At 39.0% G+C, this 22,021-nt stretch overlaps 2 protein-coding genes across 8 annotated transcripts; one reads left to right on the forward strand and one right to left on the reverse strand.

Moving 5' to 3' along the window:
* Window positions 1-499: 499 nt before the first annotated feature.
* On the reverse strand, window positions 500-20,079 carry TIAL1 (TIA1 cytotoxic granule associated RNA binding protein like 1). 7 transcript variants are annotated; one of them, XM_055559848.1, is made up of 13 exons: window positions 19,923-19,969; window positions 17,722-17,772; window positions 12,982-13,078; window positions 7,420-7,518; window positions 7,125-7,179; window positions 6,883-6,970; window positions 4,923-4,998; window positions 3,176-3,284; window positions 2,753-2,848; window positions 2,550-2,634; window positions 2,212-2,335; window positions 1,730-1,869; window positions 500-888 (listed from the first exon to the last, which is right to left on the reverse strand). In XM_055559848.1, exons 1-13 carry the CDS (start codon window positions 19,952-19,954, stop codon window positions 762-764), a joined length of 1,179 nt encoding a protein of 392 aa, XP_055415823.1. In that variant the 5' UTR covers window positions 19,955-19,969; the 3' UTR covers window positions 500-761. The 7 variants fall into 7 exon arrangements, with proteins under 7 accessions (XP_055415823.1, XP_055415820.1, XP_055415822.1 ...); XM_055559845.1 differs by having other exon boundaries at window positions 7,420-7,569; XM_055559847.1 differs by lacking the exon at window positions 17,722-17,772 and having other exon boundaries at window positions 7,420-7,569; window positions 19,923-20,079.
* On the forward strand, window positions 19,365-22,013 carry LOC129636453 (uncharacterized). The gene is made up of 2 exons (XM_055559853.1): window positions 19,365-19,955; window positions 20,103-22,013. The coding sequence occupies exons 1-2, from the start codon at window positions 19,772-19,774 to the stop codon at window positions 20,414-20,416; spliced, it is 498 nt and encodes a 165-aa protein (XP_055415828.1). The 5' UTR covers window positions 19,365-19,771; the 3' UTR covers window positions 20,417-22,013.
* The last annotated feature ends 8 nt before the right edge of the window (window positions 22,014-22,021 follow it).

The raw sequence follows: 22,021 nt of genomic DNA on the forward strand, positions 1-22,021 counted from the left end.
AAAAGCATAGGTATGACTGTCTGACTTTAATACAAACACCACACTTGGGATTTTCCCCCCAAAATGAAATGTAGTTTACTACAGTTTTAATTATGAACACTTTTTAAAGTTTTAAAAATATGTCTTAATGTGGACCACCAACATTTGCTCAAGTCAGACAACGCTGTTCCTTATTTAGGTTACAAAATTTCTTTTATCAGTCTGGTTTCAGTTTCTTTAGGCACAGAGAAAGTATTTCCTCCAAAGCGACTCCAAAATCATGCATTTCTTCTCAATATCACTTTTTTTTTCCTGCTGACTTCGAATGTGGTCCACCTCAGGGGAGGGGAGGGGAGTATCAAAATTCAGGATGAACTTATATGTGATTCCCAGTTTTTCACGATCCTCCCTTTTTTGCTCTTTTAAAAACACAGTGAGTTAAAATACTGAACAGCAAGATAAAAATGGAGTAGTATCTAAGAATCAAAATGTATTACCCATTTCTCCTATTATATCAAAATTTGTAGTCAGAATTTTTTATTCACTTTATTTTAGTTTTTATACACAAAGAAAAATCATGTTCATATCCATCATGAACAAAAACTTAAAAAGGCAGAACTAGAAGACATGTGTCCTTCACCAAAGCAAAGCTGTGCTAAAGGTTCCAAACATTTCAATTTTTAAAATAAATATTTTCATTTTCCGATGTCTACTTTCATGTCTTCAGAGTGTCACAAGGAAATTGAAGCTATCATGAATTACATTTTGTTTAGAGTCCCCGCTCACTGTGTTTGGTAACTGGCCATGCCATATCCAGCTTGGTTGGGAGGAGGTATTACAGGGGGAGGGGCTTGTCCTTGGGGAGGCTGAGCACCAAATCCACCCATCCAAGCAGCTGAAGGTGATTGACTTGGAAGAAAGAAAGAAAGAAAAAGAAAAAACTTCAGCAAACACAAATAAAAAAAATCATCTATACATTTACACAGAAATCAAGCAGAGCCTAATCACAGAATAGACAAGAAATCAAGATACCTACAACAAAGCGCAAAGTAATAAATGTTACATATCTAGCCATATATGCAAAATATGTTTTAATATTGTCTTAAATTTTTGTTTAGAGAACATAATGTTGTCTGATAAGTATCTAAAAGCTGATTTTTTAAAAAAAAATAACAAATGATTCAACACATCTACCCTCCAAATACTGCACACATAGTAAATACATATATCAATTTATAAGCAATTTAAAAAACACATGTTTACATTGGAAGGGGGAGGAGCAACTGCTGAGAATAAAGATCTAGGCTGGCCCAGGGGGAAAAAGTACAAGAACAACACAACTGACCCATAAAACAAAAAGGGTAAGCTGCTTTGTATTAGATAAATCTTGGGCGACTTCTCACACAAGGTAATAGGCACGAAGCATTAAATTTCTGAACATAAATAAGACAAAAGATCTTTTCTATACAAAAGTAAATAAATAGATAAAATGGTGTATTAGAAATAAGTCAAACTCTACCAACTGCTCACAGAGCGAGTAGGACACATCAAATGCTATCCCAACCTCCCTTTCCACCTAGATTATAAAAAGCAAAGTTTTAGCATTTTTCATAAGGCTTCTACAATGCTTATAATACCACATAGTTCAATGTATTTAATTTACAAAGATTCTCCCCAGTAAAACATAATTTTAGATTCCTTTTGCTGGAACTTTATCTGTTTCTACACTGGAAAAACTCAAACTACTTACTCTACTCCAAATCCTTGTTGATTCCATGGCTGCCCGTATACTCCATAAGGCGGTACTTGCCATCCATTTGCCATATACTGTCCATACTGTTGTGGGTTTCCATAAACTTGGCTCCACTGGCCCCACTGACTATAGTCAACCTAGGAAAAAGCAAATTACTGTTTTAGGAAACGAGTAAGAAACACAGTATTTGAAGAAAGTGGGAGACAAGGAAGAGAAAAACTAAGTAAGCACCCTTATGTGAATAGGACTCTGTTATTTATCATGTCTAAGTTTATTGGGGTGGTGACACCTGTGAAAAGAAAGTATTAAGATTCAGTTAATACCGTAAAATAATCACTTTTGAAATAGCATTAATAAAATCAACTGAAAGCAGCTATATGCTTTATTTTTTGTTTGCTTTCTTTTACAGACTTTCTAAAGCTCTTATGTAGATATGGTAAGATGGAAACCTTAAAAAGTGCTATGAAAAATCGAATTACCTGTTGAAAGTTTTTAGTCATATCAGGAGATTCTTTACCCCAATAGCATTTAACAACATGTCCTTCAATTGTAGTACCATTCACCGAAACAATAGCATGAGCCGCACTTTCATGGGTAGAAAATCTGAGAGGAAGAGAAGGAGGTGTTTTTTTTTTTAAACTTAGTAATACAGAAACCCCTTAGCTTAAACCTATCAACTTGGTATTTTCCTAAAGCACATCATGTAGGCAGTTTAAAGTTCTATATTGCAAAGAAGTACTAAATTAACAAACACATACTTGAGGGGATCAAATAATATAACTGAAGGGAATGGATCACATGTAAGGTAGAATTATACCTGACAAATGAATAGCCCTTTTCTGGAAAAACTCTGATTTCCATAATTTGCCCAAATGGTGAGAAGGTCTGCCTCATAAGCTGATCTGAAAAATAAACATACAAAAAATGTAAAAATATTTAAGGTTCATGTTATCAAGAAATTACTACTAATGATGATGAAGCTCCACAGAGAAGGGAACTAGGAAAAAAGATTCACTATACCTGTTAAGCCAGAAGCAATTCCTCCACAGTACACAGTACAGTTTTTTGGACTTGACTGGTTTACTACATCTTCAAATCTCAACTGCTTAGTGTTATCTGTATGTAGAAAGAAAGAAAAAAGTGTTGACGGTTATACAGCATTATAAAATGGGTTACTTAATACTATAAAGATATGAGATATGCCTCACTGTGGGGAGAAACAGAACTTTTTTCTCCTTGACACTATTGATTTGACCTATGAAACCAGCTGGTTCACAGCCTCAAATATACTTACATCAAAGCCCAGTTATTTTCAGATAAATATATTGAAAATTAAATGAGTCTTACGATGCCAACAAAATTAAATTTTAAGAAATGAAGACTATATGAATAGATGATTTTGTGAAGTACCCTTAAAAACATATAAAAGCAGACACATCTTACTTTCTTGTGTACTTTTAGGTGCAGGCGGTTTACGTGTGGCCCAATTGGTTCTGATCTGACGACCACCCAACCACTGACCTCCCATATGCACAATTGCATTTTCTGCATCCTGTGAAGGAAATAAAGAAAAGAGCTATTACCAACACAGAAAATAAAGGTATACAAGACTCACTAAGATGAAATAAAATGTTGGCATTTCTGGATACAAAAATCTTATCAGTAAGTGACTCATTACAGCAATGTTTATTTATACATTTTAAGATACTAGGAACAGCATTTAAGCATCAAGGGAAATTTATAATTCAAACATGAAAGGAGAAAAATCACAATCCCACTTATAACCAAGAAAAGGGACACAGTTGTTTTTAAATATCTTGTTGATCTGTAACATAACATTTACTGTAGAGTATCTAAAAACTCTTGATATTATGGTGTAAATTATCTTATCCCTTACCAAATCTACATTCTAATAGCAATGGATTATGATTATGACAGGGCTTCCCAGGTGATGTTAGTGATAAAGAACCTGCCTGCCAATGCAGGAGACTAAGAGAGAAGGGTTTGATCTCTGGGTCAGGAAGATCCCTTGGAGGAGGACAGAGCAACCCACTCCAGTATTCTTGCCTGGAGAATCCCATGGACAGAGAATCCTGGTGGGCTATAGTCCCTGGGATCACAAAGAGCTGGACACAACTGAAGTGACTTAGCACATAGGCATACACACACGACTATGACACAAGATTTAAAGCTTAAGACAAAAAGCTTCTGCACTGATTTAGAATGTTTTAAAAAAACCTTTTTTCTGGCCATGCCACATGGCATGCAAGATCTTAGGTCCCCACCCAGAGATCAAATCCATACGCTCTGCAATGGAACTGCAGAGTCCTAATCACTGGAACGCCAAGGGAATTCCCCCAAAAATGAGTTTAGATTATAGAGGTTAATGTGCATTTGCAATGAATCTAAGCAAAAACAGAACATGACTCCAAGGCCTTCCCTGGTGGTCCAGTGCCTGGGATTCGGGGCTCCCAATGCAGGGGGCTGGGACCAATCCCTGGTCAGGGAACTAGATCCTGTATGCCTCCAACTAAAGAGCCTGCATGCGCAGGGAAAACTAGGAATCACACGTACCACAACTAAGACTCAGAACAGCCAAAAAAAATACAACGCTCGTCCCTTTATCTTCCTGCTTCAATAGAACGTGCAATTTGGTGTTGAAACTGCTCCAAAATGTTAATATCAAAGCCCATTATATTATCTGATGTTACAGTTAATGCAAATGCTTAGATATTTGGTGCCTTTTTCTTAAATACATGCAAAAATCAATATGAATTGCCTAAAATTTCATTTACATAACTTGCTGTAGTCATTACCATCCCAGCTACAAAAATACAGATAATATAATTAAAAAGTTAAAATTGAGATTTTCATGGTTAAGACAAATATAATTTACCTTCCCTCCAAATTCTGAGGTTAGCTCATGCGTCCTAATTTTGAGTTTTATTTCTAACACATCTTACCCATACCAAGTCACAACCACAAACTTCAATATTCTCCCTTATCATCACCTTATAACCAGCCTATCTTTTCCCATTTATTTCCAAGCTTATGGGAAAAAAAAAAAGAACTATGTTCTATTACTCAAACAAACAAAATCACACAATCATCGTGTTTGTTGTTAACATTCAAAAACATTTACTGATGACTGAATTTTGTATTAAATTCAAATCGAGCCGACAGAACATACCAGTTTATTATAAAAAGACACAAAGCCATAGCCTTTGGATTTTCCAGTTGCCATGTCTTTAACTACTCGGGCATCCCTGTGAAAAGAAGCACAGCTAAATGAGGGAAGTGAGAGTCATCCTCAAAATAAAAACTAAAAGGAACCACACACACTGTATTGTGAGCATTTTTTTAAATAAAATTTCAGTTAGCCCTAATTAACTACAGCCATTCCTGAGCTCTCCCTAACGCTTCTTTACCTGTTAGAAAAAAGCAGTAGGACAAAAACATGTAATAAACATGCAACCTAATCAAATAGCCTGTGCTTTCTAAACTAAATGCTCAAATCTGAAGATTAATAGGAACAATAGTTTCCTTTGCTAATATTCTATCGGCTAGTGTCCGCTAAGGTTTACTGGTTCTATAAATTACTGTAACAATGCTAACTACTTTACCATGCAAACTCTAAATAGTTAAATGTTTTCTGCCTAGTGATACAAAATATATGAAATATTAAAAAATTGAAAAAGAGGAAAAAATAGGAATTAAAAAGGCATACATGGCCTGTTAACAGATTTCTTTATTTTTCTTGGTCAATTCTCTACCATCATTTTGGAGTTTGGGCAGCTGTAAATTTTGAAAAATTGACATTTTCAGAAATTTAAGAAAGGAGAATAAAAAACTAACAACAATGCTAAGCACACCAGTACGAAAACAACAGATTTACACAGAAATTTTAGTGAGTAAGTTAAAATGATTGGAAATATAGAACTCCACTGAATATAGAATGTTAAAATGTAAATACTAAAATATGTATATATAAATAATGTATAATAATAATAAATAGAAATGAGAAAAAAATCTACAACTGAGTTCCAGTGTGCACAGTTCCTTGCAGTTAGCCTTCAAGATCCTGTCCATTCTTATGAGCAATTCTGCAAAATAACCAGAATGCTATTACTTTTAATTGTGACTTGGACTTTAGAAAAACTGCAGGTCTCAGGTATAAATAAAGATTGAAAAACAGCAACCTGTATTATTTTTTACACTGATTTTAAAAACAGTACTACTTACCACATTTATTAGAGATTAAAAAGCAAAGCAAATATCAAAATAGAAAATTAAGAATTACATCTATCAAATAAAATCTACAGAACAACAAACTGTAGAGAGAAATATTGTTGTTCTTAGGTGAAACATATTTTTGTAAAGTACTAAAACATTTAACTTAAATCTACAGGAAATAAATACATAAAATAATGTGATTTTAACTAGATAAATTGTGATAAACATTTTACAGAACTTGTAACCACTTTTAATTTTCCAATATATTAGATCAAGTAACAATACAGTAAAATCTGAGCATAAACTTTGTTTAAAAAAATAAATAAACCACAATTTGGCCCTAACTAGCAGAATCAAACACCATAATCTACTAATTAATCCCACATTTATGGCTCAGACATTGAAACATATTAATACTGTAATAGTGCTACTTTTCAGCTAAAATATCAAAACACATTTATCATTATAATAACATATACATTTCTAATTTCACAATATACCCAAGGATTTCCCTACTTTTCCCCACTTATAAATTCCTTCTATAAAACTTTAATACACAACGGAAATCACATTTAATTTTGGTTAACCGGTATCTTTAACAACCAAATTTTGAAAACATTTGACAAAAGCTAGACTTTATAATAGGCATTACCACCCAAACATCTGCTTTAAAGATAACAAATAGAATCACTTAAAATTTTTTCACATGTTATACACAGGATTAGATGAAAACAAGACCCCAAAACATTGAAATGACATTAACATTTTCAACAACATCTACTAATCAAAAAAACCAAACAAACAACAAACAAAAAAAATCACACTAACTAGGGAAAGAAACTCTTAACTCTGATACAAGTTCATCATATACACTTTTGCCTATTGCTATTGAATATAGTATTGATTATGATACTTACGATATTTTACCAAAGGGGGCAAATGCTGATTTGATATCTTCTGTTGTAATTTCTGGACTCAAATCTCCAACAAACACGTGGAAATGATCTGAAATCAAAGCATTTAGTAATCAAATATTTAAGAAGTCAGGGACTAAACCTTTTTTAGGCAACACTAAAAGGAAGAAAAAGCCCTATGTGAGCTGGTAATGCTGCCAGGATAATTTCAGAACTCTTCCGTAAAATGCAGCAGGAGTACTTACTGGAAGTATCTTTTTTCTGGCTACTTGGTGTTGTTGCCCAGTTTACTTTGACCTCCTAAAAATAAAGATTATATTTCATAAAATTATTAGGCATGTCATTATGATTCATAACGCTTACCACTTATTAAATCATTTATCAAGCAGAATGAATTTTGGTAAAAGCACTAAGCTGAAGAAAACAAAACCATCACTTGGCAGAGCTGAGTATTTGTTTAAAAACTTGCTAAGAAAGAACACAAACTAATCTGACATGCAGATAGATATACTCATAAGGTGCCATTATTTATGATCTTACCTTTCCCAAAATTTTTCTCCCATTCATAGCAGCTAACGCAGCAGCTGCATCTCTGTGCTCATAAAATTCCACAAAGCAATATGGGTCATTGCTTGTATGCTGCAAAACAGAAAACCCAACAGAAGAGTTGACCCTTCTGCTGTCGGGTTGCTGAGAAGAAAATCCAGGAAAAAACATTACTGATAGCTAGGAATGTACGAGGTGAGATTGTATAAGCTTATGAAAGCCTAACACTTTACAAAGCCAAACACTTTATAAGATTTACACCTATACTTGGCTTTGTACCTCAGAATATTGTTGTACTCAAACAGAACTACAAAGCAGTAAAGAATCATGACTATCAGTATTAAATAAAAATATAGGATTCTGGTGAAATGTTAAATATAAAACAGAAGTTTATACTAAACAAAACAAGCTCAGATCTGAGAGATGAGGACCACGCCTTACCACTGCTCTCCTCTCCCAACATTATTTTCAAAGGGATGAACTCTATTTAAGCATCATAATCCTTCATAAACTGTATCCCATGACTATAAAAAAATACAGAAATGAACCAACTTTACAAACTTTATTCCTGATCGAAACTAGGATTAGTACTATACATGATGAAACAAGATGATGTATTTCTCTGGATAAGGAAGGAATAAGAATGGAAACTGAAAAATTTCAGATTTATAATCAAGTGTTGAAATGAAATCCCTTTCAAAAGCTTTGAAAGCATTGGAGATTCTATACACTTTGAATTTGGCCTTCCAAAGACCAGAAAAATGTACTAGTGATTACAAAAAGGTTTTCTGAAAATGTGTCTGAATAAAATATTCCAAGGCAAAGCTATGATTTTACATCAGAAAATGCCAATATAAGAGTGTCTAATACAACACCAATAAATATTAAATAAACAATATAAGATTATCAACAATAAATAACAAAAAAACACAACAATATAAAAGTACCTAAATTATAGCAACTATATCACTTATGAACCAAAATGGAAATGAATTTTTTGTAAGACAGCAACCTACAATGAACAGCTATACAATTGTACAAATATGTTTTATGTAGGCTAAAAATATTCATCACTGTTCAATGTAAAATACACTAAAAATAATATTTAAAATGTGGCAATTCCAGTTGCACTTACAAGGGATTAAAAATACCAGATAAAATAAAGCTCTTTTCAACAACCACTGTTTTTCATTCCAGGAAAGTTTTAGAAGAAAAATCCAAAATAAGACGTCTAAAACAATAGTGGTGAAGCAACCAGAAGGCATTTCCTTGAGGGAAAAAAAGTGTAATCGTTAATACTGACAAGAAAACTGTGGGCTCTCATACAAAACCCTACTGTGGCCACGTGAACGTGAGCACTGCTGTACTTGCGAGGCAGAGAAAGGAAACGGGTAAAGGCGCCAAAGAGAAGCACACATTCAAATTCCTTTGGTGAAAAAGAGTTGACATTTACCAGTAACATTCACTGAAGAAAGGATCTCAAGTAAGATGCTAAATCTGTGCTAGTCAGCTTTCCTCCTTATCCTGCCTCTTTTGCCCTGATGGTCTCAAAGGAAAACGTGGATACCTAGTAAAATGTACAGGAATCCAATGGTAGCGTATAACTGTGACAGGCTTCAGGTAATTAGTCTACTTGTGCATACTGACTGCAGATTTCTCTAACTAGTAGTAGGTCAGATCCCATTCAATGTACGTACATACATGTGTACACACACTTAGATATTCGTATCACACTGCATTTCATCTCACTTAAGACACCATTGATTTTTTTTGTCACTGTCAGAGATGTTAAAATTTTTTAACATTTGCCTTAGAATTGGTAATATACACTTATTATAGTATATGGAGGTGGAGCTTCCCAGGTGGCGCTAGTGGTAAAGAATCTGCCTGCCAATGGAAGAACCCTTAAGAAACTCAAGTTTGATCCCTGGGTTGGGAAGATCCCCCGGAGGAGGGCGTGGCAACCCACTCCAGTATCCTTGCCTGGAGACTCCCATGGACAGAGGAGCCTGGCAGGCTACAGTCCATGGGGTGGCAAAGAGCCAGACACGACACAGCATCTGAGCACACACATACACACATGTATACAGGGAAAGCAGCTAGAGTCTAAGATAAAATATCTAAAGTAGAACATCATAAGGGCAAGAAAGAGATTTCTCACACACTGAAATGAAATTGATGAAAGGAAACCAGTACTCGGCAGTGGAGTTCATGGCCTTTGAAAGCTTTCCATTTACACCACTACCAAGGGACGCTATGGGGGCTTCCCTGGCGGTCCAGTGGTTAAGACCCATGCTTCCAAGGCAAGGGGCACGGGTTAGATCCCTAACATGCCACATGCTGTGCACCCAAAGGGAAAAAAAGTTTAAAACCAACTGTGTCCTCACCTTGATGTTGTCACCAATTTTTGTTGGATGACATAAATATCAAAGCAGAGAAATATGAGACTTTAAAACTATTTACAAGTTCAAGTGTAGGAGTTGTACAACATGGATAAATTATTAAAGTTCACTTCAAACCCTTCTACCCTCAAGTGGCTGATTGTGCGTAAAAGTTAATAATAAAAACAACAACAACAACAAAACAACCAACAAATGTTTCTCAAAACACTTTCTAGTGACTTTCCACTTTCTCACATTCCATTCTTTCCTAAACACACTCCAGTCAGTTTCTAACCCAACCACGGCAAGGAAATTTTGTGCTGAGCTCACCAATGACCTCTCTGCCATCTTTGTGATCCCTTTTCTTCCTCATCTTGACTTTCAAGCAGAATTCAACACAGTTGACAACTCTCCTCCTCTTCTAAATGTTCTCCTCTAGATTCACCATATGCTCTTGGTTTTCCTATTTCCTCACTGGAAATCTTTCTGAAGGCATTTTCCCCTCTTAACTCAAACTATCACTGTCACTTAAGTGTTGAGGAAAGCCTGGCGAGCTGCAGTTCACAGGGTCACAAAGAGTCGGACATGACTTAGCGGCTGAACGGCAAGTGCTGAGATGCACCAGGGCTCGCAACTAGACCCCCCTACTCTCTCCTCTCTCAGCGCTATCTCTAGCTCTATGAACCACATCTTATCCAGTCCCATGGCTTCAAATATCACTGCAAGCCAGTATCATCAGCATTGCTCTCCCCAGAGTTCCAAAATATTTATCCAACTGCCTATATATAACGTCCATTTATTGATATATGTCTAAAACACATCTTAAATTTAACACTGCCAACACAGAGCGTGATTCTCACCACTCCCCCATCCATCCTGTGCCCCCTTCAGTCATGTTCATTTTAGCAAATAAACAGCATTACCACCCACACAACCACAAACAAGAATTTTAGGGGGTTTTCTTGATGTCTTCATTTCCCTGTGTCCCATGGCCAATCCAGTCCCATCGACACTGTGTCCAACATTCATCTCAAATTTATCTACCTCTACTTCTGTGGCTACCACTCTAAAGAACAAGTCCCCCACAGCATCTCTTACCTTGACTAGTGAAACAGACACAGCTAGTTTCCTTCTCCTTCAGCCCTTGCCCCCTACAATCCATCCTCCCTACAACAGTTATTTTCCAGTCACCTTTAAAATGCATGTAAGACTAGAGAAAATCCAAGCCCCGCAATGAGGACCCAGCACAGCCCCTCCCCCGAAATCAAACAGGAATACTTTACCACCCTACCGGGTGCAACCACAGTAAGATCCAAGCACCCTGTCATGGCCGGTACTGCCCTACTGATTCCAAACCCTGCCTGCCTACTCATTTCCTTCCCATCATTCAGCAGGCTCCAGCCACCCTGGTCTTTGGTTCCTCAAACACCCAAGCTAACTACCAACTCAAGGCTTTTGTATGGGCTGTTCCCTCTGCCTCCAGCTCTTAATGTAGACAGCACCATCTTGTTATTCCCATCTCAGCTCAAAGAGGTGATGATTTCTGACAGCAATCATTACCAGGCTGGTCCCATACCCAACATCCACAGTCTGAAAAAGACTCATTTGATCCTTTAAAATTTGGCTGAGTCAACTACCCGCTGACGAGAGAGATTTCTGGATCACAGACCATAACCAAAAAGCCTCAACATTCAATTAGACAACTTCCGTTCCCATCTCCTTATGAACCTTTATTATTACATTCACAAAACAGATACCAACGGCAGCAGGACGCCTCCCCTCACCACCCAGGCTACACGGCACCAACACTCCACTCATCATCACGGAACTGTTTTATCTCTTCAAAGCTCTTATCCCTGTCCAGAATCACTGTTCACAGTTTTCCACGACAGTTTACTGTTGTTGACAATACTCTCATTAATATGTGAACCCTTGGGCACCCTGCTGGTCTAGCTCTGCAGTATGTTCCCAATGCTCTGAACGGTGCCAAGTACAAAGGAAATGTTTGATGAATGAAAAGAGAGAATGAGTAATAATCAAAGACAGGAAGAAAGAAGAGGTAATATACCAGACAGAGAGAAAATTACTGTTAGGTAGGAAAGGAGATCAAAAGGCTACTTTGCTTTACAGGTTTTAACAGTCTCTCCCATCTCAGGACATCACACAAGCTCCTCAACACAGCTCTGGCCCCTGATGAATGCTCCTGCCTTATCTCCTGGCATCTCAGAAGATGAATCCCATTCCAAACTTAACCATGTTATGGTTTTTATTTTTCTCTCAATCTCACAAGAACTCCCACTCTCTGTCTACCGGGCTGGATCAACATTCTTCTACCTGGATTCCCTTCTTCCTCAGATTCCTATCTAGCCAGTTTCCATTACCCTTTCTGAATCCTCCAAGAACCCTCCCCTGACTGGAGGCTGTGTGGACCCATATGCTCCTAGAGCACTGGAAACCGCCAGCTTCCCCAGCATTTGCTATCCTATTACCATTCGTGCCTGTTGACGCCTCTGTCTCCCTCACTAGTCTGGAAAATTCTACAGGGCTAGGAACTGTTTTATTCACCACTGTATCCCTAGCACTTACCATGGCACCTGGCACAAACTGAATAGTCCAAAAAAAAAAAAAAAGTGTTAACAAATAAAAAAGAAGAAGAGAATAAACTGAAACACAAGTCATTGACCAGCAAAGTATAAAAAGTAAGGTTTTGAGGGGGGAAAAAAGGAAAATAAATTAACAATTCAATTCAGACTCCTGCCTTCATCAAGCTGCTCAGGCAGCATTTACTAACAATGCTCAGGATGCCTGTGTGGCACTATGGTCATAATAAGCCAATGTTCTGCACACACCACCCCATGAAATTCAAGTGTAACACTCTTACTGTAAATAGATGAAATATCACCTAGTTTCTCAGTATTTTGAGATAAGCTCTAATAATTTTTTATAACCACCTGAAGACAGCAGCATCATGAAGGACTATTTGAAAATAAGGGCAGACACTTTGTCCTCTCGACTTCTAAACCTAATTTGTCAGTCAAAGCAAACAAGTCAACACAACAAACACTAATCTTTCCATCTAGTATCCTGAAGCCTAAATTGATACAAATCAACTCATGTATCTCAAAATGTTAAACAGTATGCTAACTGTCAGCACCTGGAACGGGGAAGCTCTTACCTCTGTGATCATTTTACAGCTTTTACAGGGTCCAATCTGACTGAATAACTGAAGAATAAGAACTTCTGTCACATCTCTGGAGAGGTTACCTACGTATCTGTATAGGAAGAGAAAAAAAAAAACAAAAAAAAACTATCAGCAATTTCCCTTCAGCTCTGGCTCTAAAGCATTATCATTTACACATCATCTTTTATTTCAACTTCCTCTCTCCAATAAAATTTTTCCAATTAAGCCTGATTCTTTGTGTGTAAGATTAACTCTCACCTAGGAAAGCATAACTTCTTAGGGCACTAAAGTATCACTTTAAAAGACTTTATAAAGAGCAAATCAATCTGATTTTGCACCCCAAAGCCTATATATCATTTTCTCATCTGTTAGAATAAAAATGATAATTTAAACCAGTCTCAAGAAAACTACAATGTTTAGATGTGAAAGACAATTCAAAATAATGTATAACACACACAGTACCATAAATATTGACTCATTAAAACACCCAATCATAGAGGGGTATCAGATATAAGGTTAGTTTATCTTAGACCCTCAACCAAAGCAATTACGTGAACAAAGAACAGAATCAAAGTTATAGCAAAACACACAAGAGATTGAAGGATTTTTTTGTGTCTTGGTAATAAGACTGTCATTGATGGTATGTCTTCATTATTTTGTTTCAGGAGAGCAGAGTAAAATAACAAAATTTCCTCAATTAAAATGCATCAGAATCAACAAAATACATCTTTATGTAGATAACAAAGCAAATATAAAGATTTCTCTAGAAATTCAGAAAAAATTAAAGACAAATTCAGGCATACTTTTGACTATAACATATCTAAAAATTTGTCTTTTTAAAATTACAAGTTGAATATATATATATTGTATAAGAAATTTAATATACAGGTTAAGTTTAAATGAAAAGAACACTGCCACTCAAAGATGACCACCTTGTATCATGGACCTATCTCAATTTAGCTGAATAAACTTTTTAAGTCTTTCCGGTACTCAGTGTATAATTCCTAAAACTCACATCTGTTATGATCCTCATAAACCAAACAATATTTGTAAAATTTAAACACTGTTTCTTCTGGAAAGGAAAACAAACTTTATTTTCCTAACTGTAATAACATCTGGAAACAATGTATTGAGACCAATATAAGCCTTGCATCTACAGTTGCCAGAGTTTAAGCTGGGACACTCTGAAAGGGAAAACAAGACTGAGAAAAGTAAGGTTAAGTGTAAAAGAAGAAAATCTGATTAAGAACCAACAGCAATTTTCTTGTTTACCTAAGAATTTCATCGTAATGGGTCCTAATAACTTTAACACACTCTAAAAATGAAACCTAAGTCCAATGTTACTTGAATGGAAGACTAAACAAGTGACCAACTGGTTGAGGTCCACTATGTTACCTTTTTTGTTACAAGGATGGGGAACACATGTATACCTGTGGCGGATTCATTTTGATATTTGGCAAAACTAATAGAGTTATGTAAAGTTTAAAAATAAAATAAAATTAAAAAAAAATAAAATAAAAAAATAAATAAATAAAGAGCAGACCCATGAGTAGGCTGTGCAGGACACACTCCCAGCAGTAGTGAAAGGTTACAGACGTTTGAGCTAGCCAGACAATCACCTGTCTCCTTTCTTTTTTCTTTAAAACCCATAGGGGTTTGTGAGTCTGAATCCTTGGAATTTTTTATACAAGGTAGACCTAGCTATAAAGAACAGTGACCTTGGTCTCTGAAGTGTTAAAACTCATTTAACCTAAAATAGTAATAGTTAGCTCATTTCTAAGTGGAGAAGTTAATGGCAACCCACTCCAGTATTCTTGCCTACAGAATCCTATGGACAGGGCTGCTGTCCATAGGGTCACACAGAGTCGGACACAACTGAAGCACTGGAGAAGGAAATGGCAACCCACTCCAGTGTTCTTGCCTGGAGAATCCCAGGGACAGAGGAGCCTGGTGGGCTGCTGTCTATGGGGTCGCACAGAGTCAGACACAACTGAAGCGACTTAGCAGCAGCAGCAGCAGCTCATTTCTAAGAGAACAGGAGTTTCACCTATCAAAGCTAACTAGTAACAAAGTAAAGAGTATCGCTTTTATGTAACAAATTGTAAATGATTTAAATAATTTTAAATTTGTATGAGTGTTTAAACATCTTTCCAGGAAAAACTCCAATGTTACTTGAACGGAGTCCAGGGTGCATGGGCATCCTGTTTCATAGGATCTTTATTTCAAGTCAATCTATTTCTCATCAATACAGATTCTGAAGAATTTCTAAAGGCACATTTAGATATATTAATTTACATTTCGAGCAACAAAGAGCAAAAGGTTAATTTTAGGATGTCATGAAATACTTATAGAAAAAGTCCAGTTTTAAAGTTTCCTATTTTTCAAATATTTTCACTAAAAGTTCCGTGGTAAAGCAGCAAACTCCAGAAGCTAATATAAAAATGGCCTTCCATAACCACATGTAAGACATCTAAATCTGACAGGATAAAAAGGATATAATTCAACACATAATTTCACCTAAATTATACCCAAATCTCAAGACTGCCTTTTCCTTCACTCAGAGTTCTGTAATTCATTCATCTACATTTGCCTTCATCCTCCATACAACTTAATACAAAAATATCTCGTAACTTTTAAAACACTATACTATACAGCTTAAATACCGTGACATTATCATAAAGTTTCTGTCCCAAAATAAATACTAACAAAAATATTCAAGGCTTGATCTGGCAAAAATATCACGTCTTGGTAGTATACTGAAATATTACCCTTTCTCCTTCTAAATTATACGTCATTTCTACACTTTCTTTCTGCTTTGGTTATGAGGCAGTCAACATATTCTAACAGTCCAAGGATTTAAATATAAAATTTCTACTTGAAGAACACAGAATAACAGAAAAAGACAAATAGCTCAAACGCTCGTACCTGACAATTCAAAGAAAAAATACTTAGGGAATTCTGAAACACTTTTTAACTCAAGGTGGGGAAAAAGCATACGTTAGGTCTATTTTGTCTTCTAAGAACAGGAACTGTAGGAATTAACACATTAAAAATGGAAAATGGTGTCTTTATCCCTAACATCAGGGTTAAAATCAAATTTGAGACCAGAACTTGGCAGTTTCACAGTAGGCAAAAGTCCACATTGCCAAACTACTTCCTATGTCAAACTGCGCAGAATTTTAAGAACACCATCCCTTTCAGAAGACTAATCACACTTTTCATCACTGACTGTGCTCTACTCTGAAAAGATTAGCCCTACAAAGGTCAAAATTAACGGCATTTTACATAAGATGCTATGGCTAAGTAACATTTTTGGTTTTGTTCTTGCAAATTCTTACGTAAGAGAAGATTTTGCAACAATATCCTTCAATGGGCCTCTAATGAACTGATCAATTTATCAATATTTCATTTTAGGAAAGAGGCAGAGCAGAAGAAAGGTACAGGACGTATAAGTGAACTGATCAACTATATAAGGAATATCAACACACACACACACACACACACACACATACATTTTAGAGAAACAGAATACAATTAAATTGAATGAGAGGCTTAATTTAATTTCAGGCCCAATACAGCCAAACCCTTGGTAGAGTAATCAATTTTATAATTGGATTTAATAGTATTTACTTCTGCTATTGCCCTTGGATGGTCAGATTATACCCTAAATCAATGGTTTATTTCCTCCTTTTGACTGAGTCTCTATTAGGAAGAAAACAGCCTACAAGATGGCTCTGCACACCATGGTATAACCCCAGACCCACAATTCCTATTCATTGCGGTACATCGAATAGATGAAGAAAATGAAGCTACAGTAGAGCACAATTACCATTTAATGCTGTATAACAGATTCAGAAATACCATGGATCAAATCACTGCACTCAAAGTTACCCACAACACAAATCTGAAATGTGAATCCTACAAGGCAGGTGTTGGGCAGTTCACTTCCAACACCAGTTTTACACAGAATTTTTCTCATTTGTTTTTTTAGATCCCAAATTACCCAATATATATTAGCTCCCCCCACCTCCCGCAAATGTCAAATGAGAACAAAGAACATCAGAAAACAGACCTTCAAAGCAACTATATGACAAACTTTAGGCTCAACATCAAAGCAATTCTATATCACTTTAAATACCATCAAATAAATTAGTAATACTGTAGGTAATGAATATTTAAAGACCTACCTAGGCTATAAACACCATATTGTTTTCTGATGATAGAACCATATGTCTTAGCTTGTGTGTGTCTGCAGGAAAAAAACCTCACTAGTAACACACAGGCATTTTAAGGAAACAGTTTAAGATAAACTTTGTTAAGAGTACATTGTTTTAAAACATACCAACCACTTTAAAGCCCAAACCAAAGATCACAATGTAAAATAAAAGAAGGATCTCCATAAATAAACAAAACCCCTACTAGATATCAATCTCTAAAATCACCTTCAAATTTTTCATCATGTTACTTGTAGCTAAAAGAACCTTTTAAGAATACGTAAAATATGCATTACTTTTATTAAAATCTGACAAAAATGCAATTGTGAAACATTTGCTTTTATTTCAAAATTGTACGTTTGAGGTTTAATATATATATATATATATAAATCAACAGACCACACCATGTATGACCATGTCTGCCTATATATAATTTTAAATCAATCAGGATTTCTTAAAAAACGGACTTAATATTAAATTTAGTGAAAAGAAGTAAAATCATTGTAAAATAGTTGAGTACCTCTTACGTTCCAGGCAGGGGTAAGACCTAGGAAGATGTAGCAGTCCTTGTCTAAAAAAAAAAAAACAACAAACCTTCCCATGGAGAAGAGTGGGAGCAGGAAAAAGGAAGAAGAGCGAACATGTGCTGACATCTGACATGCAGGCACAACCAGGCTCAAGATGTTTCAGTACTTATATGTATACATGTCACATTTTTAGACAGCTGTAAACATACTGAGAAAGAACAGGAGTTTGGAGAAGGTCGAGGTAAGAATTCTTAAGTGACGAATTAGTCTGTGGAGTAAGGTCTGATAGAGATGGAAGAGAAGGCAGATGCAAAGTAGTTATATGAATTAAGGCTACTGCAATAGCATTTTATTTCGCATGATAAGAACCAGGAATTCTTCATAAGAAACAGATACAGTTGAAGTGAAAGGTGCCTCAAGAATTTACCAATTATTCAGAAGCTATTATGATGCAATGATGATATTTCAGAGTTTTAAATACAATGTAACTTTTCTCTTTGTTAAATACATGCTTGCTAGGCCTAAATTCAGCCTTCCCAGATGCTTCCTTCCAAGAACACATTGCTAACTAAATCCCAAGTCTTGGCTTCAACAGATGTCAAGAGGACAAATTTCAAGCTTGTCCCAATTCTCTCTTCTGGGAAAAGACAGCAGAAATGGAAGACAGCACAGAACACACACTGAAAACTTCTCCTAAGCAGGCTTTTTATCCAAGCATTTGATGTGCTTAAGCTGGCCTCAAATTCTCAGAAAGAACAGCGGATACTTTAGGGAGACATTAGAGAAACAGGAACAAAAAAGTGTAATCTCCCCCCTCCCAACAAGACAAGAAGCCAAACTTGTACCAATATTGAACACAGATATCTACCTTCTTGACCGAACACACTTTACTTGCTAGGAGTACAGAAGAGAAACTGGTCAAACTTCTGAGTACCGATCCACCTTCGTGTTCCCCCCAAAGTAATGTAACCAACAGATAGTAGAGCCAAGTGGACTATGATCCTATCAATACCAGGCAGAGAGGGAAGAGAAAACAAAGCAGCGGCCTGGCTGACTCCCTGCACCGGGGGCAGGTGTGCTGAGCTTCGAAACGTTAGGAAAACCCAAGGTACCCAACTTAAACATGTAACTAGGAATTACTCACACTTCCAAAAAAAAAGGCAGGAAAAAAAGAAAGGAGTGCCACACCATTTGCAAAGGAATGCAAATGCTGAGTCATTACTTCAGTAGAAAGGCAAGGAAACTCGAAAAAGCAATTCGAAGATGAAATTCATTCATTACACTGGGCTTCAGGTAAAGAGCAACAGCAAGATCGAAGAAAGAGCGCTCAAAAGACACACATTGAAGAGCCGATTAAAAAAAAAAAAAAAAAACACCTCTATTTATCCAACTCTGAAGGTCTCGACCCAAAAAACAGATTAGGAGGAGATAACACCAATGAGAGCAAAAGCAGTTTAACAACTGGTTGGCAGTTTAGCGTAGGTAGCGCTCAAAGTAAACTTCATCATCCAAGAAGGGAAAAGATGCTCCGGCGGCAAGAGGCATCCCTTTCTCACTCTCAAAGTAGCGGGCGCTGGGCGAGTGTTTCTGACAGCGTGGGCGCGGGCACGGGCACGTGGGGCAGAGTAGGGGCTAGAGTTGCAGGCGAGCGTCCGGCTTCCTCCGGGAGTTCAACTTAGGGAGAAGAGCCGGCAGCGACTGGAGCCGGGGACATGGAGGGCGCGAGTGCCGATTCCTCGCGACCCACAGGGGGAGGTGGCTGCGATCCCACCCCCAGGCCCACCCCCACCAGGCCCGGCCCCCATGGTCGGGCGGGGGTTGGGGGGGGGACCCGCAGCTCCCGGCCCAGCCCAGGGATCCCAAAGCAGACGGAGAGCAGGAGCTCTCCCGGGCCTGACAGGCTCTGCCGTGCAGACACCCAGCTTAGGAAGGGGGTGCAAAGAAGGGCGCTAGAGGGAAAGGTCGAAGCGAGCCCCGGACCCCAGGAAGTGACTGTATTTGGGGGGGAAGGGAGGGCTTCCCTTCCAAGGAAAAAAGGGACAGATGAGGAATGCACTTCGCGTCCGCGCCACCGCGGCCAAGGATCCACCGAGAAGTCCCAGGTTCGGCCCCGCACTCCTGCTCCCTCCCACAGCGTCCCGCGGTGCCAGGCGGTCTCCCAGCGCCTGGTACCCCCTCCGTCTCGGGTACTCACAGAGTCCGGGGCTGCCCGTCGTCTTCCATCATGGTGGGTGCGACGGAGCGATCCCGGGACAAGGGGGAGGGCAGGGCCGGGGAGGGGAGGGGGTGGGGAGGAAGGGGAGGGGGGCTCCGGGCACCGGTTGGGGACAGAGGAAAAGGCACCGAACCCTGCTCTCGGGCTTTCTCCCCCCAGCCCGCTCCGGACACTGCGCTCCAACCAGGAGGAGCAGGAGGAGGAGGAGGATGGACAAAATGGCCGCCGCCACCAGCCAGGCAGGAAACGGGGCAGAGCGCAGGCGCGGCCCGCCAGGTCACTGCTCAGGCCGGCGGCGACGACCTGCAAGGGGGATCGCTAAGAGGGGAGGAAGACGGGCCGCTGAGGGAACCCGGTGCGGTGTCACGGCGAACCACGTCGTCGCTGTGCGCCGGCCGGTCGGCGAAACCCAGCCAGCTCGAGTCAAAAGAAAAAAGAGAGAGAGAACCTCCGGGAAGGTGATGTGTCTGTGAATTGTGGTCCTAGAAATGAGAGAGGGAATCACTTCTCCAGAGGACTTCTGGGAACTGTAGTTCAAAGGAGACGGCCGGCACCAGCGGGGCGCTGGGACGCGGAGAAGAGACTTCTGGGTAGTGTAGTCGTCTGTGAGGCGTGCGCCGACCAGGAAGTCGGTGTGCTGGGAGGGGAGCGGGGGGAGAATAAAAGCTACAGTAAGAGGCGGGGAAACGAGGTGGGGGGAAGCCCCGTCTCGGAGGTAGACTACAAGTCCCAGAGTGCCTCGCGCTGGGGGCTGTCCTAGCACTGCTCCTGGCATTTTAAAGCTCTTCTGTTGGCTCTGCGGGAGCTGCCGCTCCGCCTCCATCCAGCTTGAGAGCGGTTTCTTCAATTGCGGCTAAAGTCAGTGCTCTGACTCCGCGTGGTGTCCGAGCCCTTTGGGGCGTTCTGACCCCCAGTATTAACCAAAACGGCCGGCCTCCTGTCATCAACCGCTACCCCGCGCGACGGGCGAAGATGATAGAGTGGACTTTGGACCCTCGCTGAGCTGCAAGCTACCCTCACCGGGCCCCACCTCCGACTTTCCCAACTGCCAGCCGCGTCCTGTGGGCGCGTTTTCCCTCAAATAGGTATTCGAGCCTGGGTTGGCGGCGTGTAAATTGCTCTGGGGGTTGTGCTCAGTCGTGTTCGACTCTGCGACCTCTGTAGCCCGCCAGGATCCCCTGTGCATGGGACGTTCCAGGCAAGAATACTGGAATGGGGTTGCCATTTCCTCAGGGATCGAATCTGCGTCTCCTGTATTGGCAGGCGGATTCTTTACCACTGAGCCACCAGGGAAGCCCCAGGGAAAATTGCTTTACAAGTTTCGAAGATCTCTCCATCCGAGTGTTCACTAGTCGGATAAGGCGATGAGAAGAGCAGGGGGTTTATAGAACCATGTTGTTAAGGATTGGCACAGGCTGAGGAGTTTGGGCTTTGTCTTCTAGTCCATAAAAAGCTATTCAAGGGATTTATTCTCTGAACTGGACCTGGGTACAGGACTGTATTTATCATAATGCAGTTCATCATTGGATCCGTGCCTCTAACAGTCTTAGTGGCTTAAAACGACAGGAATGTATTGTCTTACAATTCTGAACTGAGTTTCACTGGACTATAACCAAGGTATTGGCAGGACTGGTAAAAAAAAAAAAAAAAAAAAGAATGGTTGCAAGAGATGAGATGAGGATGAATAGGTGGAGCACAGGTCATTTTTACCCAGTGGTGAAATTATTCTGTGTGGTATTGTAATGGTGGATCCCATAGAATGTACAACACAGAGTGAATGCTAATGTAAACTATGAACTGTTAGTGAGTAATCATATGTCAACATTGGCCCATTGTTTGCAACAAATGTACGACATAAATGCAAGATAGTAACAATAGGGGAAACCGTGTGGTAGTTCAGTTCAGTCGCTCAGTCGTGTCCGACTCTTTTCGACCCCATGAATCACAGCACGCCAGGCCTCCCTGTCCGTCACCAACTCCTGGAGTTCACTCAGACTCAAGTCCATCAAGTCCGTGATGCCATCCAGCCATCTCATCCTCTGTCGTCCCCTTCTCCTCCTGACCCCAGTCCCTCCCAG

The sequence above is a fragment of the Bubalus kerabau genome, chromosome 22 (assembly GCF_029407905.1).
Source record: "Bubalus kerabau isolate K-KA32 ecotype Philippines breed swamp buffalo chromosome 22, PCC_UOA_SB_1v2, whole genome shotgun sequence".
Taxonomy (NCBI): Eukaryota; Metazoa; Chordata; class Mammalia; order Artiodactyla; family Bovidae; genus Bubalus; species Bubalus kerabau.